The sequence below is a fragment of the Lepisosteus oculatus genome, chromosome 23 (genome assembly GCF_040954835.1).
Source record: "Lepisosteus oculatus isolate fLepOcu1 chromosome 23, fLepOcu1.hap2, whole genome shotgun sequence".
Classification (NCBI taxonomy): domain Eukaryota; kingdom Metazoa; phylum Chordata; class Actinopteri; order Semionotiformes; family Lepisosteidae; genus Lepisosteus; species Lepisosteus oculatus.
In genome coordinates, this window is record NC_090718.1 from 5,011,187 (window position 1) to 5,038,245 (window position 27,059).

Genomic DNA, 27,059 nt, shown 5'->3' on the forward strand with positions numbered 1-27,059 from the left:
CAAACAAGCAAGCCGAGGCTCAGAACTGACACATCAAAATAAACTCAGGTGCATTTAAAGGAGATAAAGATAAAGGTTTATTTCATACCGAAAGGAAAACTAAAGAGAAGTTATGTCTGTTTTCTTTTCCTTTCCTCATGGAATTAACCTTTACCTGTTCCTTTGCAGCCTACACAGCTCCCTGCCTGAACTAAGGTGTATTTAGCTTTCTGCTGAGTTCTACTGTGCATCTTAAGATAAGAGAGATAAGATCACTTTATCGACCCTATACAATTTCTTGCATTAGGAATTTGTCTTTTCGCAGACCCCAGCTTGCTCTCCATGAGACACACAGACAGGGAGAGAAGCTTGGGGTCAGAGCGCAGGGTCAGCCATTTATACGGCAACCCTGGAGCAGTTGGGGTGAAGGGCCTTGCTTAGGAGTAGGACTCCTCTGCCAGCCGTGGGATTTGAACCGGCAACCTTCCGGCATCAAGCGTGGATCCTCAGCCACAGTGCCACCGCTCTGTTAAACCAGCAGGTCCCCACAATGGAAATGACATATTTCTAGTCAGTGTACTGGTCATGTGCACAAGTGCCACGAAATGCATTAACGTCGGAGGTGGTGTCACAGCGCAGCACCGTTCCCTCCTCCCTCTGCTTCTGGTGGCGCTGTGGTTCAAGAACAGACAGGGCGACGCCAACACGCTCCTGCCGAAGGCGCTGGCATGGTCCGCTCCCCAACGGGTGTAAGCAAGCTTGAGTTATGCGCCGGTGTAAGACCAGGCCCCGGCGAAATCTGTTCTAACCTGGAGTGACATGAAAGATCGAGCCGCCTCGCTGGAGTCGCAACAGAGATTCACAGACCGGCAAGGCAGAGGACACAACTGGCGCTGCCCACTGCGGAGGAGCCACGATGGACGCGGGCGGGGCCCTGGCGTTTTTCCGCGAGGAGGCCCGGAGACGCACCGAGACGGGAGCGGAACCGACGCACTGGGGCCTGCTTCCCGGCCTCCAGACCGCTCCTCCGGGCTTCTCCCTGCTTCCTCTGGGACCAGGCCAATGGGGGGGGGACGGGGGACTGCCTTCCTGGAACTGAACAACCACGGAAACACGAACCAAACCCTTCCTGGCGTGACCAGACGGGTCCCATGTTCGCGGGACGAAAGCCACTGCACACAGACGAGCTCGACTTTCTGAAACGTTTTAATGAAAAAACGAAGACGCAGGTTCCTGCGAACAATCATAAGACACGAAAACCGACACTCCTACTGCTAGCTCTTTGCTGCTTTCCTCCTCTAGTGGGCACGCTGCAGCTTTTCAGCATATACTGTGGTGTCCAGCAAGCATGGCGGTGAGACATTAAGTGCCTTACAGTTCTAGGGTCCTGGGTCCGAATGGGTGGAGTCTGCGTGTTCCCCATGTCCACGTGGGCTCTCTCTCACACACACACACACCTCCAAGGACGAAGCTGCCACTGAAAACAGATGGATGGAGCTCAGTGGCCAGGAAGAGCTGGCAGATCCAGCGAAACCTCCGCGCTCGGGAAACGCCGTGATCCTGCCCAAGACCCGCTCCACAGGATGACAGAGCGAGCCCTCAGAACCCGAACGGTTCCTGAGCGAGGCGGGAGCCTGCTGAAGGGGCTCTGCTTTTGCAAAATGAGGTGTGTTGGAAAGAGCTGATGAATAACGTAGTGCAGTGCAAATGCAGTCTACGTCCCCAACTTTCCCTGGTACCGCTAATCAGCTTGCAGACTGATATCCTGAAAACACCTTAGGCGAACAATCAAGCTGCAGTCCAGCACTCGGCGAACCACAGGAGGAGGAGACTGCTGGCCAGCTGCTGAAAACATCAGCACGGCGATCAGGGACGGCAGCGAGCTGGATAGCCAGAGCTCACGCCCCGTGTGGCTGTCACTTGCTTAGAAACCGCGGCCACACGATACCCCCCCCCATGCTGTATCCGAATCAGAAATTAAGAAAAATAAACGTCAGAGGATGTCTGTCCTAAACTGAGCTCCATTAAACCCCCCCCCAAATGATTTGCAAAAAGCAAATAATGTTTAGATCTGCTGTATATGTTTTCATGAAGAGGTGCTGCATGTATATGACCATGCCCCACTGATTTCCCTTCGCAGGAGTGTGTTTTAACAAAGAACGACTCTGCATTTCCTGTCTGCTCAGCTATTTCCTGCCTCTCGCTGGTGCTGCTGCTGCCGCCGATTAAAGAATTTTTCAATTCTTAAATACCCCATCCCCCCTCCCCCCCACTTCTGATCAGCAGAAACGCAAGACGATTTCCAAACGGACCCCTGAGACGGACCTGATTGGCGAACTTCCTTCACGTTTAAACAAAGCAATCTCGGATAACATTAACAAAGAAAGACAAATCACGTCTGAAGCGCTGTGGAGGTTGTCCAAAGAGAACGTGATGAGGGCAAGGCCCAGGAGGAGCGTGCCGTCGGCTGGAGCCGGGTCACGCGCCCTGATCGCCCGGCCCCCTGCCGCTACAGGGTCCACAGCATGGCCACGGCCTTGCAGATGCCCACGTCGTGGTAGTTGAAGTAGCAGAGGCCGGCGAAGGTGACCGCCGAGAGGGCGAGGAGGCCGGCGTTGGCCACCTTTATGGAGCTGCTTCCGTGGACGTAGTCCGTCACCACCTGGCCCAAACCCCTGCGAACAAGACAAAACTGGTGATGGTGGTCAGGGGGGGGGAGGAGGGACCCAGAAAGCGCAGCGCATTTCATACGGCTATGGAGCAGAGAGGGCTTTCACAGGGCAGGCCAGGACAGGCCCCCTCATATTAGAGTCAGCTGCACTGTGCCCGGCTCAGCGCCAGCTTGGCGAGCATGTGCCCAGAGTGAGCCAAGCAATCTTAGAAGAGGAAACGCAAAACAACCGCCCTCCCTGGCGGTTGACTCTGAGCTCGTGCACCTCCAAGCGCCCTCCTCCCTGGGTGGATGGGGACCTCCGGCGGTGCTGCACAGGCTTGAACGCCCAGCACATGGGTGATGGGCGTCGGGGAGGTGCTCCATGCAAATCAGCACTTCTGCACGGACGTGTTTGAGGGAGGGAAGGAGGTGAGGAACGCACCAGCGCGTCATGGAAAGATCACAGGGCACTTGAGGATCGCGGCCGGCTGCTCCCGGCTGAACCAGTTCCGCACCCCAAGGGTAACCCAGACTCGTGCGTTTTGGGGGCGTTCCGGAGAGCCCCTCTCTTTGCCTGCCGGGCTGGGGCTGCCAGCATGGATCAGAATGTAACGGCGCTGGGGGCCTTCAGTCGGCGCTGTGAACCCAGGTGTCTGGTTGTGAGAAATCTGCAGATCCCGATGGATCCAGAGGCAAACCACAACGGCGCTTAGGGGCTCCGTAAGCTCACCGCCGTCGGCTCGGCAACGCAGCTCGGCTGCAAAGGCTGTCTGAGGGTGAGGGCAGTAAAGAAATTTGTGCTCTGAGAAGAGAACAACAGGCCCTGTTCTCACAATCATCCTGAGCCTTGGTGAGTAGCTGACTGATCGCTGCAATCGCTCACGCCTCCCTTTCATCAGGTAACAGACGTTCTGTTTTGAAAAAATGATCTCTTGGTACGCAAACAATTGAAACTAAGAAAATATCTTACTGATGTTTTTTCTGCTGGAATATCTGCAATTGTTGTGGCTTCCTCTTATACGACTGTGTGACTCTCACTGTGTAAAAAGGGAAACAGCAGGCAGCAGGTCCAGACATTTCTCCCAGCTCTCAATTCGGATTCTGCAGGAAGGGCAGTCCCAGTTTCCCAGCACGCTGCCGATCTCCAGGCATTCGACTCGGGCGCCGACCAGGAAGCATGGCCTGCGTGGCCCGTTCAGGTGGTCTAGCTCCTGCAACAAGTCCCCTTCTGCTCACTGCTGGACTTCACTGGCTTCCTGCCTGTTTTGCAAACTTACTGACTTTCCGATTTTTAGCTAGGAAACTAAAGAGTTTTTTTTAATATAAAATATTTACATATATTACAAAAATAACACACGGGGTTCAACACTGCATCTTACTTATTATTTTCCCCCCACAGACAGGTTGGCTTCTGCTGCTGTATTGAACCTCCCTGTCGATACCGATATTGATATTCTGATACTGATACGCGGTACTGATAGTCTTCACAGCGCGGTACCCCCGAGGCAGCAGGCCGAGCTTAACAGCCCTGGCAGGACTAAGACTCCCACCGCAAAGTGAGGTGATCCACTTCGGGCTTTACGATAGGTGCTCTACTGAAGGAAATGAAAGGCAGCAGAGTTTAACGCCACACAGCGGCCCCAGCATACTTGTCACAGATACCGGGCAGGAAACTGGCAGCTGGTATGACGTGAACCGGCTCAGATGGCTACACCTCGACGGTCTCGTCCACTTCCACGCACGGTCTTGGGCACGATCGGGTCAGCGCCAGCCTCGGCACTGGCCCATCCGGCCCCACAAAACCAGTCACGGGGCCCCGAGAGAAAACCCACACAGAACCAGAACCAAAACAAAACAGGACCAGCCCGCGATTCAGAGGTAAGAGGCATCCTACCGTAGCACCCTGCTGATTTCCTGCTCTAATGGAACAAAAAAATTCTAAAAAGAAAAAATAGCATTACTGAAAATACAGCTACTGGAATTTTTCTAAAATATAGACATGAAATTAAAGCCACACGTGTAACTACCTAAATTCTATCTAAGCCTTGCGTGCATGCTGTGTTACACACAGAACATGAATATATATATATACACAGCACACCACACGTACACAAGTGTATTAATAATATTGACCTGCAGCTGTACGGTATTTTCTGTAACTTCCCTATTCCTCATCTATTAACGGCAACCCAAGACTCTGCACGAGCAACTGGAAACCAGTCAGACTAACACTGGTGCACCTAGGAATGAGCTGCTGCAGGCTCTCCAAGCCTCTAGCGTGGAACTGGTGCTGAATTGTTCCACCCGGTTCGACCAAGAGAAAGAATCTGTAAAACAGGTATCGGTGTCATGATACAACTTGCTCCCCACCCTGTCACCTTCTCATGATCACCACTTATCTGCCACACAGACTCCCCCAGCCCAGAAAAAGAACAAACTCTGTTTCAAACTCGGCTTCAAAGCCAGGTTTTGGGAAGTAAGGAAAGGCAGCAGTTGCTCTCTCCCCCTTTCAGCAGGACCCAAGCATTCTGTAGCGAAGCCTGAGCATCGCTGATTCCCTTCCCTGCTGGTCTTCACCCGATCTTCCTCCTGCCTGCCATGAGCAACCCAGCTCTTTCTGCTGCCATGCTCCTACCCTGGCGCACCTGTCCACGGGGGTTAACTTTCAACCCGCCTGTTTAAGACAGGGCCAGGTAAAGCAACAAACAGCTGAACCCGGTGGACTACACTTCACACACAGCAGAGTTCAGGAGCCCCTGAAGCCCGGAGGCCCTCAGCCGTTAAGCTAAGAAGCGGACATTCATACTTTCAGCCCAGATTGGGAAACTTCCCTGAAAAAACGCACCTGACTGCTACCGTCTCCATCTATGGCTGGCTCCACGCTCCCACAGCCCTTTGTGTAAAGAAGTTCGATTCAATTTGTTTTTATATAGCACCTTTCCCAACACGTGCCTCCAGGTTTACTAAACACTTCCCAATAACGTCCATTTGGGTCCTGTGGTTGATGCTTCACTGTTGATCCGCAAGAAGTCCATTGGGTCCACTTTGCCAACGTCTCTGTGGATTCTGAAGACTGGGATCAGGTCCCCTTGTACCTCATCACTGATCAGGACTCCTGAGATTGAGCTCCTCAAGTTTGGGAGTGTGGGATATCCCTTTAATCCTGGGAGTGTGTCTGCTTGCCCTTCCTGTGCTGGATTGTGACTAATGACAAGGGCTCTCCAGGCAGAGCAGGTTGTCCACTGTCCTCCAGGCACCCGGGCACCACAGAGAGAGCAAACCCACCATCAACCCAAGCTCCAGAGCCACGTCACGATAAGGAGTCGGGCGGACCGCAGCCGACACCTAGGATTCCCAGCCCAGCAGGCGGAGGAAGAGGGGAACACAGGACGAGTGTGGCAGTGGTGTGGGGTGCGGGGATCACAGGGCACAGGATTAAGGGCGCAGGTTGCAGAGTGCTGATCAAAGGGCACGGGGCGCAAAGTGCGGGCTGCAGGGTGCAGGGTGCAGATCGCGGGGAGCGGAGTGCAGGATGTAGATCCTGGGGCACAGATCGCGGGGAGCGGGGTGCAGGATGCAGATCCTGGGGCACAGATCGCAGGGAGTGGGGTGCAGGATGCAGATCCTGGGGCACAGATCGCAGGGAGTGGGGTGCAGGATGCAGATCCTGGGGCACAGATCGCAGGGAGCGGGGTGCAGGATGCAGATCCTGGGGCACAGATCGCGGGGAGCGGGGTGCAGGATGCAGATCCTGGGGCACAGATCGCAGGGAGCGGGGTGCAGGATGCAGATCCTGGGGCACAGATCGCGGGGAGCGGGGCGCAGATCGCGGGGAGCGGGGCGCAGATCGCGGGGAGCTGGGATGCAGAGTGCAGATCGCGGTCTTACCAGTGCCCGTGGAGGGTGAGAGCCGCTGCCAGGGAGTAGTCCATGGCCGGACCCGGGTACAGATAGGCCGCGGGCAGCAGGCCCAGCAGGACCACACTCAGGGCTCGCTCGCCCGTCCAGTGCAGAGACGCCGCCTTCGAGCCGGCTGCTAGGGGCACAGGAAAGCAGTCTGGGCTCAGAGGGCTGGTACAGACACCCCTCCACCTCTGCCCAACAGCCCGCACACACACCAGACACAGATACATCAAACTGCTTGCTGGCATTCTAGCAACCTGAAGACATCAGGGGCTGACTCAGGCATCAATGACACCGTCACACATCATGGGTCTTACAATGGGAAAGACGCAAAACCGTTGCCCAATCAATTTGTGGGTTTACACTCTGGCTCATTAAGCACATACCTTGTGCTTAATGAAGTCACTGAGTCAAAGAGCTTCTGAACTGGAGGAAAAATTACAGCATCCATGATATTGTGAAACCAATCTCAGTGAGAAGACTGGTTTCTGCAGCAAACAAAGATAAACACTTCTGGGGACAAAAAGCCAGGTAGTAGGTTTTTTTGAATGTCACGAGTGTGCCCTCTAGTGGACACAAAAAAACATCACCACTACTCCAAAGAATCTGTTCTTTTTCGATGAGATTGCCTGAGGGCAATCCGACAGCTCTGGCAGTGTTGTGGGCATATATGTGAAGTCTGACTACAAAACTTTAACAGTAAAGCAGAATTTGGTATTAAAAATCCCCCCATGATGTATGCTGGCGATGTATGACGTATGATTATGATGTATGCGACTGGCGACGCATTGTAGACACCGCTATGGAGCTTGACGATGATGATGATGATGATGATGATGATGTACACGAACACACAGTTCTTGCCCACACAGTGACTCGCGAGTTAACGTACCACAACTGGTGTCAGACGAGCATATTTGACCACATGTGCCCATTTTTTCATAGCCTTTCTTGGGTTGATACAGTTCTCAAAGATGCATTTCACTCCTGTTTTCATTCACCATTAAACCCTAAAAGATTTTAACAAGATCTGCTGCTGGGATTTCGGGAACGAGTGGCACCCCAGTTCCGGCAGACTTTGACCCCTGACCCGCAGACTCTGGACTCACCATGGTGTGCCGGGGAGAGGTGTATCTGGGCGGCCAGCAGGGTGGGGGGGTCGCGGCTCTTCCTTGTGGAAACCAGCGGGCGGGCGAGGAGGGAATTCGAGAAAAGCAGAGCTGGAAAACAAAGCACTCGCGTTACTCCCCGGGTACTCTACTACTTTCACTGAAGAGCAATTACTGTAGTATAACAGCTGAGCCACCGGTTACTGACAGCTCGCTCCTCTGGTGTCGTTTTAAATTTGAGGTTTTAAGGTGGGGTTACTTTAGAACAGGCCAATCTTTACATCTTGTGTCTGGTCAAGATCTAAAACAACGAGAAGCGACGTATGGAGACTTTGCGAACCCCTGCTATAGACGGAGTCCACACTAGATTGCCGTCGCACACTTAAAACGACGGTGTCTGCTCTTTTGACGAAGAGCAAGGAAACTTGACCTGGGTTATTTAACTTTTACAAACTGTCAAAGCCAAAAACGAGGCCTTCCCCAGTTTGTGTTGATTCATGTGATTTACTTAAAAGCTGCATCTCATAAGAGGTGGCTAACATTTTAATGAGCTTTTATAGATTTTTTTTATAACATTCCCCTAAACACGGAAAATATATCGGAGACGAGAGAAGGGCATCGACGTAGCAACCAGTAAAAGAAATATTTAACGGGTCTGTCACTTTGAACTTGAAACACAAGACAGCTCAAGAAAATAAAACCAACAACGACACCTTCCTTTTTCTGCAACGAGGCAGGAAAAGCGTTTAAAGCCGACAAACACTAGCACAGTTTTTCTTCCGCAAGGAGATTATCTTTATTAAAACTTACATCTAGCGCCTCTGTTGCAAACAGAACTCAACCGCACGAGAGCCGCCATGATGGACACCTCATCAAGGTCACAGAGCTGACCCGGAAACACTCCCTCTACCCGATTAATAATTCAGCAGGGGAGGGCAAGGGGCCTGTCCTTCCACTTTTCATGAATAAAATCCATGAATGAAGCATGACGTGCCGCCCACGCCGCAAATGGCTTTATTCACTAAATTATAGTCTAGGAATGTCATTACAACGTGCGTTATTTTTAAACAAAAAGGCTACAGACGCTATAAAGAATAGGGAATACGAACATTTCCATTCTTTGATAGCAAATCATAATTTTATAAATATAAATATAATTTTATAAAAATAAATATAAATGATAAATGACACATATAATGTTAGCGAGTCGTCTTGAATGAGGATGTTCTCTTGCAAATCAATTCACAATAATGAATACAAAATAACCAGCCTGTCCTCGCTAGAGAAAGCAATAATGCACTTCTTTAAGTTCTCTGTTTCTGTGTTAACGAGCTCAGATGCACGCTGTACCGGCCCTGCCGGCTCCACCCCGCGCTCCGACAAGCTCATGAATATGAACTCGAGCTCTCGCCCCACTTCCTGTTGGGGAGACACGTGGTTCTCCGCTCCGCTGTGCAGCACCGGGGGAAGGTCGTCGCTCACCCTTGCGGTCTTGTCCTCCAAGGTTACGGGAATAGGAATGGACGATCTGAACTCGGGTGTGGATTTCGCTTCGGCCAGCGGCTTGGAGAAGGCGGAGGCCGCCGAGCTGCAGCGGATGCTGGCCGTGGAGCAGCAGAAGGCGCAGTTCCAGGCCCAGGTTAGTGTGCTGCCGGCGGGCCGGTGGGCGGGAGGCCGGGCGTCACCACGGAGCAGCGAGCACAGCCACTGGGGTGGCGATTGAGGAATTTCTGGAGCCGTGAGAATTTTCTAGACTTATACAGCGCCTTGCACCCCAGGGGACCGACACGTTTTATCATCTCCCACCAGCGGGATGAGCAGGAGCCCCACGGCGCTGCAGGACAGGGGGAGGAGTGAGAAACGAGGCAGTGCAGTAAAGGGTGACTTTAATAATTAATAATAATTCCTCAATTTATAGAGCTCTTTTCTGGACACCCCATTCAAAGCTCTTTACAGGTGCAGCCCCACCTGGATGATGCTCCAGTCCTCTCCCCCCACACCAGCTCTCAGTGGGGAGGAGAGCAGAGTGATGAAGCCTGTTCAGAGATGGGGATTATTAGGAGGCCATGATTGGTAAAAACTAGGGGGAAATTTGGCCAGGATGCCGGGGTAACACCCCTACTCTTTTTAAGCAATGCCCTGGGATTTTTGACCACAGAGATTTAGGACCTCAGTTTTACACCTCAGCTGAAGGATTGCAACTTTTTACAGTATAATGCCCCCATCACTATACTGGGGCATTAGGACCCACACAGACCGCAGGGTGAGCGCCCCCTACTGGCCCCACTAACACCTCTTCCAGCAGCAGCCTCAGCTTTCCCAGGAGTCTCCCATCCAGGTACTGGCCAGCCTCACACCTGCTGAGCTCCAGTGGGGCTGCCAGCTGGGAGCTGCAGGGTGACTTGGCTGCTGGTGTGTCTTGCTCTCAATCAGTGAATCAGTGACGCAGGGCCACCAGCGCTGTGCTAGTGAAGCAGTGTGCAAGCAGGTTTTCTATGATTGTGTTCTTCTTCCTTTCTCGAAACCAAGGTGCACAACTTCACGGACGTGTGCTGGGACAAGTGCGTGGACAGGCCGGGCTCCAAGCTGGACTCCAGGACGGAGACGTGCCTGGTGAACTGTGTGGAGCGCTTCATCGACACCACCCTCGCCATCACCAGCCGCTTCTCGCAGATGGTGCAGAAAGGGGCGCACTGAGGCGCCCCCCCCGACCCCATGCCCAGCGGGGTCCGGCGGGACGGGGGCAGCCGGCACACCCCTGACTCTATCCTGCACCACCTGTGACGCCCATACTGCCACCACACCTAGAGGTCTCGGATCTCCACTCTGGACACCCAGTTTGAACCGGGCCGGTCTCGGATCTCCACTCTGGACCCAGTTTGAACCAGGCCGGTCTCGGATCTCCACTCTGGACCCAGTTTGAACCGGGCCGGTCTCGGATCTCCACTCTGGACCCAGTTTGAACCGGGCCGGTCTCGGATCTCCACTCTGGACACCCTGTTTGAACTGGGCCGGTCTCGGATCTCCACTCTGGCCCCCAGCGTGTGACAGGAGTGTGGCCCCAGGGCCCGATGCGTGCTGCCGGCTGGTGGAGAGGTCTCGGACCTCTCTCTCGCCATGCGAGTGGCCACAGGATCCTCTCTCTTCCTGGGGGGGAAAAAAAATCATCTCCCGGATAAAGGGCCACATTCCTGAGGTGCTTCCGCCTGGCGAGATCCCGCTTCCTTTTGATGGCATCTTTGATCGCACGAGGGCAGATTCTGATCAGTCAGTCGGAGCCCGCCCAGCGTGCGTCGAGTCACTGTGGGAATTGAAACACGGCTGGTGTACCTTGTCAGTAAGCTGGAGGAGTTGATGTCAAGTCAGTTTCCGGACGATTAAAATGTCTTCATGCTTCAAAAGCCTTTAAGTGCTTTTTCCTCTTTATTTCACAAATACAGTCATTTCCCTTGGACAGGCTCTCCACCCCAGATTAGTTCTCAGATGAACATTAACTGCAGCAGGAACCTCTCCAGCAGACAGAAGGTGAGGGAACTGGTTTCCCTGTCTTTCACTGTCCTGCATAAATTAAAAAGGGTAAAAGGATTGTTTCCATTTTGACTCAAAATTCAATAAAGACCATCAAATGCAATACCTCTGACAGATTTCTATCGCTTTTCTACCTGAAATCTTAGTTTTTTTAGGTGCTTCAGTCTTGCAGAATAAAGCTGTAATCAGTAGTCATCCATCCATCCACTATCCGGTTTTTCCACTGTGGGGTTATCTGGGAGCCAGAGCCTCTCCCATCAAGCGGTGGGCACGAGGCAGGACACACACCCACACCCACACACACCCACCCACCAGGGCCAGTTTTCTCAGAAACCAATTCATCTTTCAGTAGGACTTTGCAAAACTCCATGCAGAACATGCAAACTCCATGCAGACAGCACCCCAACAATCTAACCCCGGGCCACAGTGTTGGGATGCAGCAAAGCTAATAAACATTAGTCATCTGCTAAGAAATTAACCGAAATGAAAAGGAACACGGGGGAGCAGCTGGTGCTCTTGGGTCCTTGTTTCGATCATGTTCCAGGATGCCGTCTGTGTGGATTTTAACAGCTTTCAGGAAAGGTTTTTCTCCGGGTGCTACTTTTACTTCCCTCAGTCCCCAAGCGTGCTGTCTATGTTAACTGGCATCTTTTATCTCCAGCCTCTATATAATGGCAACAGTATGACAGGGCAGCTTGTTCCACACTCCCACAACTCTTTGTGTAAAGACGCGCGTCTTGTTCACCCCCTTGCGGAAAACTTTAGGATTACAACCCATGGCGAAATTTCTGTATAGACATTCCAGACATTTAATTTAAACGTCTTGAGGCTCTGTGATGTTTTAATCATATTTGCGATTAAAAGCCATAACGCCGGTAGTGGCTGCCTGTAACCTCTGGAATGCCAGACTTGTGCCAGATGTGCACAGGCAAGCGTGGCTCATCCGAGAGGCGACGTCAAACCCGAGAACCCGAAACCGAAACTACGTCTCGTAATTGAAGCCAGACGGGCAGCGTTGAAGTTTGGGTGAGTGACTTTGCTGTCGTTAATGCGACTTTATCATTTTAAAACGCGCGACTTTTCTGCTAGATTTTTATTCCTCGTTGACCGAGTCATTCGATCTGTCCACACCGCCGTTTTCGCCGGTGTCCGACACGACCAGCGTCCGCTTTCCAGCGCCGGGAGCTGCCTCGCGTTCCTGCTCGGACCGACCGCAAACCACCCGGGCCGTCTGTCCACAACGAAAAGGTGAACATTTCAGACTGTGTGCGGCTGGAAAGACTGAACTGCGAACGGTCACCGCGTCTAGGCGGTGCCCTCCCGGAGGGGCGGCGGAGAAGACAGGGCAGGGTGGTCGGCGGGGATTCCTCCGGTGCGCGTACAAGGTTTCCTCTGATGGCGACGGGCTGTTTCCTCCCGCGTCGTGTTGAGCGCAGGGACTGAAACACTAGTGACCTACCGCCCGTGGCGGATTAAGGTGATCAGAGGCCCCTAGGCTGCACGTTGTGTAGCACCCCATTGTGTAGCATCCCATTACCAGAAAAAAGCGAGAGAAAATTCTGTATTAGTTCAGTGACGCATTCGGAGGCGGCACTCGCAGGGAACATACACAGGTAGCCCAGATACACACACACTACAACAGCCTGTAATGCAAGTACAGCAAGACAGCCAATAAATCCGATTCACAGCCAACCTGCGAGCTGACAACAGAAATCATGCGCTTACTTTGAAACCGACGCAACACATCGACAAGATCAGTACATCAGAGACCCATGACCACCCTGTTCGAGCGCATTATTTCAAGAACAGCAGGACACTCCGACTCGTGGAAGTCCATTGCAGTCAACAGACTCAAATCAGTCTTTTTCACTATTTTCAAACTCGCTGATAACTTCGGGGACACCCAGGAAGTTCCCGTTGTCGGGGCGCCCGAACTTTTCGCTGCGTCCCCTAAAAGGCAGCCCTCGCTCTGCTAGAAACGTCAACACTGCACCCACCGTTTTCAAGACGTTAGTCCAATACTCGTATTCATTGTCAAACTGTTTAGTTCTGAATCTATTAGACCATTATCCGCGCAGCGCATAACGTACTTCGTGTTCAGCCAAGCCTGCGGCGGCAGTTTCCCAGTCACTATAGCCTGCGGTCAGTCCGGAGTGACCATCGCCGTCCCCAGCTAATTCACACGCGAAACAAAACACTACCTTTCGAAGGGGGACACAGTAGCCGTTCTCTTGACGCACACTCGCCATTTCCGAGTTCTCTTTTGAAGAGGGTTTTAGAGAAATACCTCTTTTGGTGTTTATGTTGTCTTTCCGATGCTGCAACACCCGCCTCTTGGTTCTGACACGATTTCGGACCCAATTTAGCCCTGTATGGCCGCCTCTGTTCTAGACTGCGCCCAGGCCAGAGCCCGCTGCAGCTCACTTTTCAACCGCGGTTGCTGTAGCACTGGCCGCAACGTTGTCCATAAACCCAGGAGTGGTGTCTTTCAAGCAAACTTGAAATGACCAGTCAGCCTGGGGATCTTTTTAAGTCGATCCTGCTCACACTGCTCTTTCAACCGCCGTGCTTTTCGTTTTTGCGCCCCCCTCTCATATGTTCTAGCGCACAGTTCGAGGCTGGCTACCGTAATCGTGGACCCGAGATCACCCGGTGAATCCGCCAAAATAAATCTGAACTGCGAACCCATTGCATCTCAGCAATCATTGGTTCACAAATTATTCATCATTTTTATGGACCAATGGGGGCCCACAGGTCCGTTTTAAAAAAAATACCCCTGCCAATCAGGGGCCCCTGATCAATTCAGGGCCCCTAGGCTACAATCTAGAGAAACCCTCTTCTCTTCCTGCCTCTGCCCTGGACATTTCTCGCCCAGGAACCTCCGACGAAGAGAAGAGGCAGAGCAGACTTGTCTCTGCGCCCAGTGCCCTCAGACTGGAGAGGGCGAGAGCCCCTGGGGGAAGAGAAACGGTACCCCAATGCGGACTCGAAATCAGAGTGGCACCCAGCAGCACCCGCGGGAACCCCTCTGAGGCACGGCCATCCCCCGCGCCTGCCTCCTGTTCCAGCCCCCTTTTCGGTTCCCCCTTAAAAGCCAGACGCTGACGCCAATCCGGGCTCTGCATCGGTTCCCACATCACGCGAGCTCGGGTCCTGGATGCGCCTGGCTCCGTTATGGTTTTAGTTCCCGTTCCCCCTGCCGGTCCCGACCCGGTTCTGGATTTTAATCGTCTGTCTCGGATGGATCGCCTGGCCTTGGAGTTTTTGCGCAGTTTCGGATTTCCCATTTGACTCCTCCCTGGATCGTTCGCCTCGGCCACACCTCCCCCGACCACCGGCACTCCACGGACACACCCCCCCGTTCTCATCCCCGTCTCCTGCATTCCTGTTTTCCTCGTGTTTTCCACCCTGGATTGTGCCGTCTGCACAGGGTCCGGAAAGAGCTCTTCCTGCCAGTGTGGCGCTGTCTGTGTGGATCTCGTGAGCGGTGCGTGACTGCTGCTCTCTCCCGCAGGCCCGGCATGACGCTGTCCTTCTCAGGGTGGCAGGTCCTGGAGGACAGGAGACGCCTGCGGGCCGAGGAGGAGCCCCAGAGCGGCCGCGCCTACACCATGTACCACGGCACCCACCTGGCGCACGCCAAGGCCATCGTCCGGGCCGGCTTCCGGCGCTCCGGGGACGGCCTGCTGGGCGCCGGCGTCTACGTCAGCCGCAACATCGAGAAGGCCAAGTGCTACCCGCTGGGCGCGGGCCGGCAGGACAAGGTGGTGTTCAAGCTGAAGGTGCGCGTGGGCAGGGTGAAGAAGATCGACCGCGACGACCACCCGCTGCAGAAGACCTGGCACCAGCAGGGCTACGACTCCGCCTGGGTGCCGCCCCACAGCCGCATCAGCAGCATCAAGTCCGGCCGGGAGGAGGACTGCGTCTGGGACCCCCGGCGGATCGCCCTGGTGGACGTGGCCTGCTGCGCGGACGCCGCCGCCCGCCGCGAGCTCCGCCGGATGATCCAGGGGCACCGGGGGGGCTCCCCAGGGGGCGGTTGCCGGCTGTGCCACGGGGAGGCGGCCGGGCGCCATCCCGCCGAGAGCTGCTGGGCGTGCGGCCGGGTCGTCTGCCCCTTCCAGAGAAAGCACGCCTGCAAGAAGCGGCGCCCTCTGCAGGCAGAGTGAAGTACTGCGGTCTGCGGCGCCGCAGGGGAGATGCGCTGCACGCTCTCCTGGGGTAGAAATGACGAGCAGCGTGCGGAGCAAGTGCAGCGTTTGAGAGCGCTGATCTCGATCGGCCGGGGCCCGAGCCTCCGGGAAGGCGCTCTGTCGGCTGCCAGTCACTCCTCGCTCATCTGATCCTTTTACAAACCTTCCTGGAGTTTCTAACAGGCGTTCAGGAGGAAGGCCCCATCACATCATAACGTCACCTCCCACGTGTTTACAATACATCTCTCTCGCCACCCCTCCTGCTGCCCCATCTTCACTCCTGGAGCTGCTCCCTGGCTCATTCCTCATGAAAGTGGAGGGGGGGGGGGTCGGTCAGCCTCATCCTTACCGTCAGGCTGCTGTTCTCTCAGCTGGGCCAGTTCCACCAAACAGCCTCTCACCCATTTCGTCTCCATACCACATTCATCAGGATCTGCTGAGCTGCAGAACTGGACATTGTACAATCTGAGAGCTCCAGGGAAACGAATAGAGTCATTTTGCCTTGTGTTTTGGGTCACCTCGGGTACGGATATTTTGCCATTCTACAATCATATTAATAATAAAATAAGTAATTAAAATGCATGGACAGTTGCAGTCAGGAGTCTACAATGTCCCGTTTGGATTTTGGTTTTGAATTTTTCTTTTCTTGGTGTTGTGGTGTGGAATAAAGAGGGAATGTTCTTTACTTTAAATATATTACTTTTAGTTTATTTTTAAAAATCGCATGTGCTCTTCAACACAGGGCTGGAGATTATCCGGCGCTAAGACACGGTGAAATAAATATTGCCTCAGAGCAAAAACCCTTTCAAGACACCTTGTAAATTCTTGACTCGATGGACGAATTAATGAATTTTTAAATAAAACTGAATTTAACTTGTTTTTAAAACGTTTGCAGCCAGTCTCATTTCCTCCTACCTGTGAGAATAAGAGCACATACATATTGGCACTTGTATAGTTTTCTTTTTAACTGTAAGTAAGTAGAGGTTGTGCAGCAGACTTTTCACAGCAGAAATGTTCCCAACGTGATCTGCATGCAGAGTTAACAAGTTCGTTTCTTTTATCAGCAAAACCATCCTGAAATTCAGAGCAATGTTTCTATTGGATTAAAAGGGATGTATTCACAAGCTTGCTTGTTTACAATGTATTAATTAACGTCACTGGGATCTCAGAACAAGGAGCTGCACATAAATTCCATCTATTTTGGGCTGTAAATTGGTTTTACAAGTTACTGTGCTCATTTGACTTTTATTGTGGTTTGAAATGCACTCATCAATGCTGATTCTTTCTAACCCTGGAATTTAAAGATAGCGTTGCACTTCCCCTTTTATTAAGAGGTCAGATAATGTTCCGTCCTGTTGATCTCAGTCCCTGCGGCTCACAAAGCAACGTCGCCGGGCACTTTTTCAGCATACAGTGGGTGAGCGGGCGGGGGCAGTCAGAAGCTATTGGTCATTCGTGACATCGCCGACTCAAGTGCACGGTCCCAGTTTGCATGCAGGCGCAGGAAACAAGCTGCGATCAGGTGAAGGAAAAAAAAAAGGGGTTAAATTTGAAAGCGACTTACCCTCGTCTGTTCGTTTTCTGGAAACATGGAGAGCGCTGTTGCACTGTTCACTGGCAGGGCGTGAATTCACCCATCCATTTTCTAACCACTTCATTCAAGTCAGGAGCCTATCCCAGCAAGCAATGGGCACAAGGCAGGGCACACCCTGGATGGGACGCCAGTCCATCGCAGGGCCCACACAGACACAGATACTCACACCAGGGCTGGTTGTCCCAGAAGTGTTGCGCTTGTCCTGCAGCTCCACGGCAGGGTGTGGCTGTGCCCACCCTCGCTGTTCTCCTCGGGGGGGGGGCTTCGTTCAGCGGGCGGCAGCCACACCTTCGCTGTGCCCTGCTCGCCGTGGAGACAGTGATGCGGAGCACCTGGCTATAGTGAGCTCTTCCTCTGGAGCAGCTGCTCTGAGGGTATTCAAACCCTGTCTGGGCTCTCCTCGGTGATCTGGCATTGACGTTTGCATCCTCACTCCCAGGGCCAACGTGAACAAAGTCCATTAACCTCCCAGTACGCTGGACTCGAGGAACCCCAGGCGAACATGGGGAGAACATATAGCCCAAACTCCACGCAGAGAGCACCCCAGATTCAGAATCGAACCCAGGCTGGCAGCACTATCAGGCTGCAATGCTAAACACTGTGCCGCCAGCAATCACTAACTGATAGACGGGCTCTGCAATTGTTTAATAAAGACACTATACTGTACCCGTGAAACAGAAAACACCCTCAGAGCTTGTTTCTCTGTGTCCCTTTGCCCGTTGGACTGCTGGTATGCAGTATTGAATCACTCACAAGATGAACACAAACAGTTGTTTAGTTTGGATGTATTTTATTTACAAACAAGAATAAAACAAACATGAATACAGGGGCATTGAAACAAACATCCTGGTAGTGTTTTTTGCTATTGGATTATTTAATTTCCTGTCCACATTAGGTACCGTTTCTGTTCCTCCATCAAAGACCATGAAACCTGCATCCCATTTGGCTGCATTTCTGTGTGTTGTGTTTGATTGGATGTCAAAATTCATAATTATGTAAATCAAAACCCTGGAATTCCTTTCAGTTTAAAAAAAAACATTGAATACTAATATAGTGCATTGTCGTTGTTGTTTGAGGCAGTTCCGGCTCATTTTATGTTTTTAAAACTATAAATGCTGGTCTAAATTTGTCAAAATGCACGTGGTCACTGTGCTGTGTGAAAAAAACTCCCGCCCAGTCTCAGCTTCAAGGACAGCCCTGGTCCTCAGACACATGTGCTCCCAAACACCGATGGGACATTATGTCAATGTGAAAAATATACAGACGAGAAGAGAAACTCCTGACCTCTGCAGGTCAGATCTCAGATCAGCAGATTCTGCAGCAAAGGATGTTAATAATAATTCCTTATACTTCTTTAGCACCTTTCTGGACACTCCACTCAAAGCTCTCCACAGGTCATGGGGATCCCCTCCACCCCCACCAGTGTGCAGCCCCACCTGGATGATGCTCCAGTCATCTCCCCACACACCAGCTCTCAGTGGGGAGGAGAGCAGAGTGATGAAGCCAGTTCAGAGATGGGGATTATTAGGAGGCCATGACTGGTAAAGGCCAGGGGGAAATTTGGCCAGGGCGCTGTGGTAACACCCCTATTCTCTTTTAATGGATTTTTAATGACCACAGAGAGTCAGGACCTCAGATTTACGTCCCATCCGAGGGATGGAATGCCCCCCAGGAAGGCAGGATCGGAGGCCCTGCAGGCCGTGGCTGCAATCTTCAGCCCTTGGCCTTGTCTAACCATCATGGAGGATGCGGCCACCCTAGAGCCCTGGCGCACTGTCTCTGACCCAGAGGAGTACCGAGGAGCTAAGCCCTTGCGGCCAACAGCAACAGGGCCCGAGGGATTACCGAAGTTCTATCGTGAAGATTCGGCCAGCGGCAACGTTGACAAAGTCCGGGTTCAAGTGCAAAGACTCCAGGCTGGTGGCTCCAGTCACTGCTGGCTGTTGATGTTCCTGGCGGCTCTGAGGGCCGACTTCATGGCGGTCTCGATCCAGGCGTGCGGGGTGGCGGTGTGCTCTCCGGCAAAGTGCACCCTCCTCTCGCTCTGGAACAGCAGGGAGGCGAAGTCCGTCTGCTGGTAGGGGGTGAAGATGGCGAACGCCCCCAGGCTGTAGGGGTCCGAGGCCCACTTCTTCACCTTCCCGCCGGTGCAGAGGGGCCGGATGAAGTCGCCGTGGATTTCCGCCAAGTCGCCGAGGGCCATGGCCAGCAGGTCCTCCTCGCTCATCCCCTCAAAGCGCGCCGCCTCGTCCGAGCAGGTGTAGGACGCCAGGATCGCGCCGCCCGAGGTGCCGTTGAAGCCGTGGCTGGGGTAGTAGATGAACCGAGAGGGGAGGTCCGTGATGGTCTTCCCTCCCCGGATGTGGTCGTCCTCCCAGAACCTCTTGCTGAAGCCCAGGATGACCTTGGTGGAGCCGGAGTAGTGCACCTGCCGCAGGGCTGCCATCTTCGGGGCCGACAGCGGCGGCTGGAAGTCCACGAACAGGGTGGCCTTGGCCGTGGCGGTCATCAGGACGTAGTCGGCGGTGATGTTCGTCCGGACCGCGGGGTTCCTCCTGTCCTCGAAGAAGACCGTCACGCCGCGCCGGTTCTGCCTGACGCGCGTCACCTTGGACTGCAGGAGGATGGTGCAGTTGAGGACTCGGTAGAAGGCGTTCGGCAGGTGGTCAAAGCCGCCGGTGATCTCGGAATACCTAGAACACGAGGGAGAGGAGACCAGATCTCAGCCGCGGTCAAGGAGGACAGTGCGTCCAGCACGTCGCACCAGTCGCTCTGCCTGTGAGATCCCAGCAGGCCCGCGGGCGTCCAGCACGTCGCACCAGTCGCTCTGCCTGTGAGATCCCAGCAGGCCCGCGGGCGTCCAGCACGTCGCACCAGTCGCTCTGCCGGTGAGATCACAGCAGGCCCGCGGGCGTCCAGCACGTCGCACCAGTCGCTCTGCCAGTGAGATCCCAGCAGGCCCGCGGGCGTCCAGCACGTCGCACCAGTCGCTCTGCCTGTGAGATCCCAGCAGGCCCGCGGGCGTCCAGCACGTCGCACCAGTCGCTCTGCCTGTGAGATCCCAGCAGGCCCGCGGGCGTCCAGCACGTCGCACCAGTCGCTCTGCCAGTGAGATCCCAGCAGGCCCGCGGGCGTCCAGCACGTCGCACCAGTCGCTCTGCCTGTGAGATCCCAGCAGGCCCGCGGGCGTCCAGCACGTCGCACCAGTCGCTCTGCCTGTGAGATCCCAGCAGGCCCGCGGGCGTCCAGCACGTCGCACCAGTCGCTCTGCCAGTGAGATCCCAGCAGGCCCGCGGGCGTCCAGCACGTCGCACCAGTCGCTCTGCCAGTGAGATCCCAGCAGGCCCGCGGGCGTCCAGCACGTCGCACCAGTCGCTCTGCCAGTGAGATCCCAGCAGGCCCGCGGGCGTCCAGCACGTCGCACCAGTCGCTCTGCCAGTGAGATCCCAGCAGGCCCGCGGGCGTCCAGCACGTCGCACCAGTCGCTCTGCCAGTGAGATCCCAGCAGGCCCGCGGGCGTCCAGCACGTCGCACCAGTCGCTCTGCCTGTGAGATCCCAGCAGGCCCGCGGGCGTCCAGCACGTCGCACCAGTCGCTCTGCCTGTGAGATCCCAGCAGGCCTGCGGGCGTCCAGCACGTCGCACCAGTCGCTCTGCCTGTGAACCCTCCCCCATCCCTCAACCCTCCAGTGTTGTGATGGCAGGGGGACTCACGTGCTGTTGTCGTTAATGTCGGCCTGTATCATCAGCGTCTCGGTCAGCGCAGTGTAGAAGAAGCTCTCCACATTCAGAATGTCCCCAATCATCTGCAGTGCTCCCTGACTCAGGTTTCCCTCACGCTCCAGATATTCCTGCAGGAAACGAGGAGAGTTCAATCAGCCCTGTCTACTACCCTGGTTATCCATTGCAGAAAAACCCAGAGGAAGCAGCCTATCTCTGGTTCATAATCACAGAGCCTCATTTACTTCCTTCATGCATTCGTGGTCGCTGGAAGTAGCACAGAAAACAAAGCAGGAACCTGCACTAAAAACTGCGAGCAAGAAAATAAAGATAAGATTTCACATGAAGAGTGGTTTAAAATCTGCGAATTTCAATGGAGAGGTATGCATTCCCATTTATTAAGAGAGAGTTTTGCTGGAAAAATATTGTTAAATTCTTAATTACTCTGAAGCAGAAGGCACACCATATTGGGGAAAATTCTAAATGTTGTGAAACCCAAGAAGGTAATCTTTGGCGTATATTCTGGGAGTGCCCTAAAATAAGGCCTTTCTGGGTCGATTTACATGGGGCCTTGGAAAACATATATTGAAAGAAATTTACCCTTTATATTCGAAGTTCTATATTTTGGCCAGTTGGATTTTCACTTAAGTACATTAAGCCTTTGAGGTCTGAATTTGCAAAGATACAGAATACCTGAAACTAGAATTAAGAATGTATATCAACATAATTTTTCCCCTCTTCATAGTCATAAAAGATGTATATATCTTCCATATTGTGAATGTATATAGTCCTGTTTAGAAGTAAAATAATTGTAAAATATTAAGAGAAGAGATAAGAGTAGACTAAAGTTTCCTGTGTGATGTACAGTGGTAGATTTGTATTATAAAAGGATTGATGTGTAATGTCATCTGTATTTAAAATTGTGCTGTCTGTTTCTCTAAAATAAAAAAAATAGAACCGTGAGCAGCCCTGAATACCAACCCTTGCCCAGATCCTGGCAAGAGTTTGGAAAATATAAGAAAGCAAAACAGAATAGTTTAAATAGGAGTGAGAGTCTACGACTTTCGTACACGACACTGCTGCTGTTGAACTGAATCAGCTCTTACTTTCACGGAATAGGCGTCGTACTTCTTCATAATCTTCTTACAGTCATAGTGGCTCTTCTTCAAGTCATCCCTGATCTGCAACAACAACAAAAAAGAGTTTGCAGGTGAAGATAACAACCTGCGTCAAAGCAATAGAAAAGCAGTGAGGATGTGAGAAGTAAGTCTGATTTAGTTAAGTGTGCAAAGGAACAATTAATAGGTTTACTCCAGGCTGAAAATAGAAGAAAGAAAACACAATGTTTCGGCTGTGGAGCCTTCTTCCTGAGCTACTTAAGTTAAGTGTGTTGTGCACTCATCGTAATCAGCATTAATAAGTAATAAGATTGTACACTAATCGTAATCGGTATTAATAACTACTAAGATTGTGCACTATTCATAATCGGCATTAATAAGTAATAAGATTGTGCACTAATCGTAATCGGCATTAATAGGTAATGAGATTGTGCACTAATCGTAATCAGTATTAATTAATACTAAGATTCGTGCATTAAGTTAATGCTCTAATCGATGACGTAACAGATAAGCCAGTAGGTTCCTGCCTGGTCTCCTGCGAAGGCTGGATGAACCCCGTTTATTTGCCAGGGGAAGAACGGGGTTTCCCTCGGTGTCGACCCCCCCCCCCCCCTCACCTTCCAGAGGGCCATGTCGAACAGCTGGGCGGCGCTCCTGCCCCTCTCCCGCGCACTCACGGGGTACCTCAGCACATCGGGGTTGTTCTCCACTGTGTACGTCTTGCTCTTCACCCCGTTGACATAGTAGTAGGTGTTGATGTCGTCCTGGAAGAACTTGTTGACTGGCACTCCCAGTTTCTCAATTATCGCCAGGAGAATCCTGCCAGAAGACAGGGATCTCTGCAGCTTAGTTGCCATTCTCAATGTTTTGAAGAACAAAGTATTTTGAATTATTTGACGTTGAATCACCGTTGTGCTCATTTCTGACTTTAAAAAAAGCTAGCTCCTGCTGCTTTAAAGAACCACGCGATCAGAACTGACACCAGAATCCTACAAGCGCGGCAGAACCTGAGGATGAAATAAAGTTCTATTTTCACATCAACACGATCCATTTTCAGCTCCTGCACAGATTATTCTGCCGACACAGAAACATACATTTTAGTATTGTGGAGTCAAACACTCTTGGTCTTCTGCCCTGCCCAGCACAGTGGTCTCTGGGTCAGTATTCTGACCCCTAACCTTGTCAGAACAGTGGCCTCTGTCCCAGTCGGTATTCTGACCTCTAACCTGCTCAGGACAGTGGCCTCTGTCTTGGTCAGCATTCTGACCTCTAACCTGCTCAGGACAGTGGCCTCTGTCTCTGTCGGTATTCTGACCTCTAACCTGGTCAGGACAGTGGCCTCTGCCCTGGACAGTACAGTGATGTGGGGCCCTACCTGTGAAAGCTGGGTATCCTCATGGCCCCCAGTTCAGCATACCACCCACTCTTGTCCCTGTACGTCTCCACTCTGCCCCCGATGCGTTTGCTTGCTTCGATTATTGTCACCTGTTGGCGGCAGACAAAGGGTTAATGCCCAGGCAGCGGTGCGAGACGAGCTTTGAGAAAGAGCGATGGATCAGGAAGGACAGAGCCATGGCTCCATGTGTGCATGCTGAGGTCACTAGTACACACTACCCGCCTTGAACAAACTCCAGTATGTCCAAAATTCGGCAGCCAGAATCCTGCCCAGGTCTAGTGCAAGTGGTCACATTACTCCTGTCCTGGAGTCCCTGCACTGGCTTCCTATCAGGTTTTGTGTCGACTTCAAAATCCTCCCCTCCTCGCAGTTTTCGCTCTTCTGATTCTGGTCTCCTGTCTGTCCCCCAAGCCCGTCTACACTCTGTGGGTGATAGAGCCTTCTCCTGCTGCACCCCAAAGCTCTGGAACTCTCTCCCTAAGGATTTCAGAGTCACCTTCTCTAAACACCTTCAAATCCAGACTCAAAACCTCCTTCTTTAGAAGAGCCTTTACTTAACTGGTTCTGTTTATACCCCTCTGCTCCTGCTGTATTCGGTACCTCCATTTGCTGTCTTCTTTCACTGTGTATTTTCACTGCATGTGTTGTGCATTTTTTATTGTTATTGTTGTCGTTCTGCAAAGCGCTTTGAGAAGCCGCCTTTTAATAAATAAAATAAAGTTTTTTTATTATTACACACGACTCCTATATACATGGCCATCCGGTCGTCAGAGACTCACGCCCACGCCGAAGGGTGGCGGCCGCCTCACCTTGTGTCCCGCGTCTTCCAGAAGCTTGGCGGCGGTCAGTCCGGCCATGCCTGCGCCGACGATGGCGATGTGGCGCGGGGTGCGTGCCCGGGGCAGCCCCCTGTGGACAATGTCCAGCAGCTCCTCGTAGTCGCTGTCCTGCAGACACTTGGCGAGGGGGTCGCCAGCGTCGTGCTGGAGCGCGCCGGTCAGGGCCGCGCAGGCGGCTAGCAGCCCTGCGGACACGAGGACACACAGGGCAGGCGGTCACCGCACGTCCAGTCCAGGAACTGGACAACGAGATCATGTTCCTCCATCGGAAAGCAGGGGCCACAGGAAAGGGGTGAAGGCTCACTCTGGGGTGATGTGAGTAGTGGAGTACCCCAGAGATCTGTACTAGGACCACTATTCTTCCTAGTTTACATCAGTGATCTGGACTCCAGAACAGCCTGGAAACTAGTCCGTTCTGCAGATGACAGCAAGTTCAGATCAGTGAGCAGCACGGGAAATTCAGCAAGGCGTGGGTCACATTCCCTGCTGGGCAAACTGTAGACCCGGGTGAGCCATTGCACGCAGGTCATAAAAATGGACATTCTAAATCCAAAATGGGAAAGGCTAAGCTAGGAGAGGCTACTTATGAAAAAGACTTGACGTCGACCTGTCATTTCTTCTAGGAAATGTGGGGAATCAACTTAATAGAAATAAAATGCCAGGATATATACTGTAGTTAAAGGTGTGGCTTTTAAATCAAGGAAGGTTACGTCAAAATTGTATAGTAAGTCTAGTAAAGTCTCATCTGGAGTACAAATTTTATTGTATGATAGAAAATATCTCACTCTGTCCTGGTCGGTATGTTGACCTCTAACCTGCTCAGGACAGTGGCCTCTGTCCCGGTCAGTATTCTGACCTCTAATCTGCTCAGGACAGTGACCTCTGTCCTTCTCTATACAGCGCTGCTCTGGAATAAATCCAGGGTTTAAGGAATCCCAGACTCATTATGGGCTGAAAGAACTGACCCTCTTGAGTCTTGAACGGAGATTGAAGGGGTTTACAGAGGGCTCAAAACACTGCCAGTCAGCCCAGCGGACGTCTTCTGAATGAACAGCGAAACAGAAACCAGGGGACACGGGCGGAAGCGTTTAAAAGCGAGAACGGGAGGAACAAGCAAGCTACACCTAGCCGTAAGGCTGAAGGATTTCCTTCGGGAAAGGACTGGAGGAGACCCCGGGATCAACTAGTCTCTACCAGCCAGACGGGCTACACGGGCCGAGCCCCCTCCCCCCCACCCACACACACACACACTCTCTCCCTTAAAGAAAGGCACAAATGACACTCTCAAGGAAAACCAAGACAGAAGGGAAAAGACACAAGAGAGCGTCTTCTTCATCATCGGACGTTGTCGGTTCCCCTTCTCTCAAACAGGAAAAGGGCTCCGTTCGCCTCCGAACAGCAGGTTCAGGGTCCGCTGCTTTGTAAAAACTAGAATCACAAACCCGAATCTGTTCCACCGCGTGATTAATATTTTCCTTCTTTTAAACGGAACGGTTTCGGGTATTGGGTATATAAACGGCATCCACCTTAACTAGAAAACAATTTTTTTTTCAAACAGTCCCTGGAGGACACGGACCGTTTGAAGCTCTTTACCCACGCCGTGAAATGACGTAGGAAAGTGCTTTAAAAAGGCGAAATATATTATTCAAATAAAAAAAAAACCCAATGTGATTTGCAACGCGATCTGCCTCTGATTATTATAAATAGAATCTGATTACATACATTCCCTGTGCCACAAAGAGCCACTTCGGAGAAACCCTATCTTGTTAATTGAATTAAACGCACAAACCCGGTAACTAGTGATTTTCGTCTGAACAATTCTGAGGAGCCTCGGGGATTCCAGCACTTTCTCTTTTCTTAGACAGCTTGTCAAACCCGACAACGTCCAGTAGGTATTCTGGTTCACACGCACGGGCATCAATAAAAAAAATCCCCAGTCCTTTCCTGGAGTAACACAGACCTGTCTGAGACATCTTACGAGCCTGGTTCAAATTAAAGGATTGTCTCAGCCTTTCGAGTTACTAACACTGGCTACCGCTTTTAAAAAGCTGTTCTTCTATATATATATATTTTAAAAAGCTTTCGGTCGCCTGAGCGGGAAACAGCTCGACGGGCTCCTGGCGCACCTGAGCGCACCTGGCTCGGCGCGCTCCTCTGCCACCAACCCCACCACCACGAGCTGGGACCTGTTGGCCAGCAGGGGCTCGCTGTCCACCCCGCCCAGTCACGGCGGTTTTGGCCGTAAATAACCGCTGTGTGGCTCCCAGAGCAAAACAATTACCCGTCGTTTTGTTTTCCCACGTAAAAAACTCCCGAGAGTTCAGCCCTGATTGTATCGATTAATCAAGTATTAGCCCGAACACACCCGCCCAACGGCTGCTCAATGTCCGTAAAGGGTGCCGGGTTAGACGTCTTAGACTCGCGTCTTAGACTTAGTTGCGCTGCTTTAGAAACGGTGCATCTACAGCGAGGAAGACTGGAACGCAGCATGGAAAAAAGAACATTTATCAAAACGGCATTAAAGTTTATATTAAAGCGTTTTTTTAAAGTTTATAGTTCAATGCAATTGGCCGGTGCCGTCTGAGATCAGAGTGACTCAAACGGAAAGACGGATTTTTATCACAGATTCACGTGGATTCATTCCGGCATTCTTAACGTTAAGAATATTTTCAGACAAAAGTCTTCTACGATAACTCCCTTCCTACAAACCTCATTCAGCCCCACTTCACTTAGTCCAGTATCCGAAACAGGAAGAGAGGCGATATCTACGGATCAAGACATCTTTCACTCACAAATCGTTCTGTTCCCGAGCATCTCCTCCCGGCTCTTGAGGCGGTTGTGGTACTGCGCGTCTCCGAAGCTGATCATTTATAGTCTGGAGATGGTGGAAAGGAAACCGAAAGTTATCACAGCCATCTCGAAACCAAGGCTGGTATAGCAGACAAGTGGAATTTTATAAAAGGGATTGGTTTAGGGCTTATAGTAAAATCACGGTATTCCCCCAAACCTGCGTGGATAGTGTAATCGG

At 52.2% G+C, this 27,059-nt stretch overlaps 4 protein-coding genes across 6 annotated transcripts; 2 read left to right on the forward strand and 2 right to left on the reverse strand.

The window, feature by feature from the left end:
• Positions 1-1,169: 1,169 nt before the first annotated feature.
• On the reverse strand, positions 1,170-8,558 carry sdhdb (succinate dehydrogenase complex, subunit D, integral membrane protein b). 2 transcript variants are annotated; one of them, XM_015337815.2, is made up of 4 exons: positions 8,455-8,558; positions 7,645-7,755; positions 6,521-6,665; positions 1,170-2,654 (listed from the first exon to the last, which is right to left on the reverse strand). In XM_015337815.2, the coding sequence occupies exons 1-4, from the start codon at positions 8,501-8,503 to the stop codon at positions 2,489-2,491; spliced, it is 471 nt and encodes a 156-aa protein (XP_015193301.2). In that variant the 5' UTR covers positions 8,504-8,558; the 3' UTR covers positions 1,170-2,488. The 2 variants fall into 2 exon arrangements, with proteins under 2 accessions (XP_015193301.2, XP_006642385.2); XM_006642322.3 differs by having other exon boundaries at positions 6,521-6,668.
• Positions 8,559-9,059: 501 nt separating this feature from the next.
• timm8b (translocase of inner mitochondrial membrane 8 homolog B (yeast)) lies at positions 9,060-11,275 on the forward strand. Its single transcript, XM_006642278.3, has 2 exons — positions 9,060-9,283; positions 10,174-11,275. Exons 1-2 carry the CDS (start codon positions 9,164-9,166, stop codon positions 10,339-10,341), a joined length of 288 nt encoding a protein of 95 aa, XP_006642341.1. The 5' UTR covers positions 9,060-9,163; the 3' UTR covers positions 10,342-11,275.
• A 92-nt stretch (positions 11,276-11,367) lies between these two features.
• Positions 11,368-16,251, forward strand: LOC102691376 (uncharacterized). Of its 2 annotated transcripts, none has more exons than XM_015337738.2 (2): positions 11,368-12,198; positions 14,687-16,251. In XM_015337738.2, exon 2 carries the CDS (start codon positions 14,694-14,696, stop codon positions 15,339-15,341), a length of 648 nt encoding a protein of 215 aa, XP_015193224.2. In that variant the 5' UTR covers positions 11,368-12,198; positions 14,687-14,693; the 3' UTR covers positions 15,342-16,251. The 2 variants fall into 2 exon arrangements, with proteins under 2 accessions (XP_015193224.2, XP_069039195.1); XM_069183094.1 differs by lacking the exon at positions 11,368-12,198 and adding an exon at positions 12,206-12,420.
• A 1,478-nt stretch (positions 16,252-17,729) lies between these two features.
• Positions 17,730-26,929, reverse strand: il4i1 (interleukin 4 induced 1). Its single transcript, XM_069183090.1, has 7 exons — positions 26,824-26,929; positions 24,002-24,216; positions 23,172-23,281; positions 22,414-22,615; positions 21,785-21,859; positions 20,673-20,809; positions 17,730-19,652 (listed from the first exon to the last, which is right to left on the reverse strand). Exons 1-7 carry the CDS (start codon positions 26,897-26,899, stop codon positions 18,890-18,892), a joined length of 1,578 nt encoding a protein of 525 aa, XP_069039191.1. The 5' UTR covers positions 26,900-26,929; the 3' UTR covers positions 17,730-18,889.
• Between the last annotated feature and the right edge of the window lie 130 nt (positions 26,930-27,059).

Excerpts from the sequence above, each read along its gene's own strand:
- sdhdb (XM_006642322.3), bottom strand. The coding sequence starts at position 8,503 with ATGGCGGCTCTCGTGCGGTTGAGTTCTGTTTGCAACAGAGGCGCTAGA. Across the intron at positions 7,756-8,454 it reads TTGCAACAGAGGCGCTAGAT|CTCTGCTTTTCTCGAATTCC; the intron begins GTAAGTTTTAAT and ends TTTGTTTTCCAG. Across the intron at positions 6,669-7,644 it reads CCTCTCCCCGGCACACCATG|CAGCCGGCTCGAAGGCGGCG; the intron begins GTGAGTCCAGAG and ends CTGTGCCCCTAG.
- timm8b (XM_006642278.3), top strand. The coding sequence starts at position 9,164 with ATGGACGATCTGAACTCGGGTGTGGATTTCGCTTCGGCCAGCGGCTTG. Across the intron at positions 9,284-10,173 it reads AGGCGCAGTTCCAGGCCCAG|GTGCACAACTTCACGGACGT; the intron begins GTTAGTGTGCTG and ends CTCGAAACCAAG.
- LOC102691376 (XM_069183094.1), top strand. The coding sequence starts at position 12,221 with ATGCGACTTTATCATTTTAAAACGCGCGACTTTTCTGCTAGATTTTTA. Across the intron at positions 12,421-14,686 it reads CGTCTGTCCACAACGAAAAG|GCCCGGCATGACGCTGTCCT; the intron begins GTGAACATTTCA and ends TCTCTCCCGCAG.
- il4i1 (XM_069183090.1), bottom strand. The coding sequence starts at position 26,899 with ATGATCAGCTTCGGAGACGCGCAGTACCACAACCGCCTCAAGAGCCGG. Across the intron at positions 24,217-26,823 it reads GCTCGGGAACAGAACGATTT|GGCTGCTAGCCGCCTGCGCG; the intron begins GTGAGTGAAAGA and ends TCGTGTCCGCAG. Across the intron at positions 21,860-22,413 it reads TCGACATGGCCCTCTGGAAG|ATCAGGGATGACTTGAAGAA; the intron begins GTGAGGGGGGGG and ends TTGTTGTTGCAG.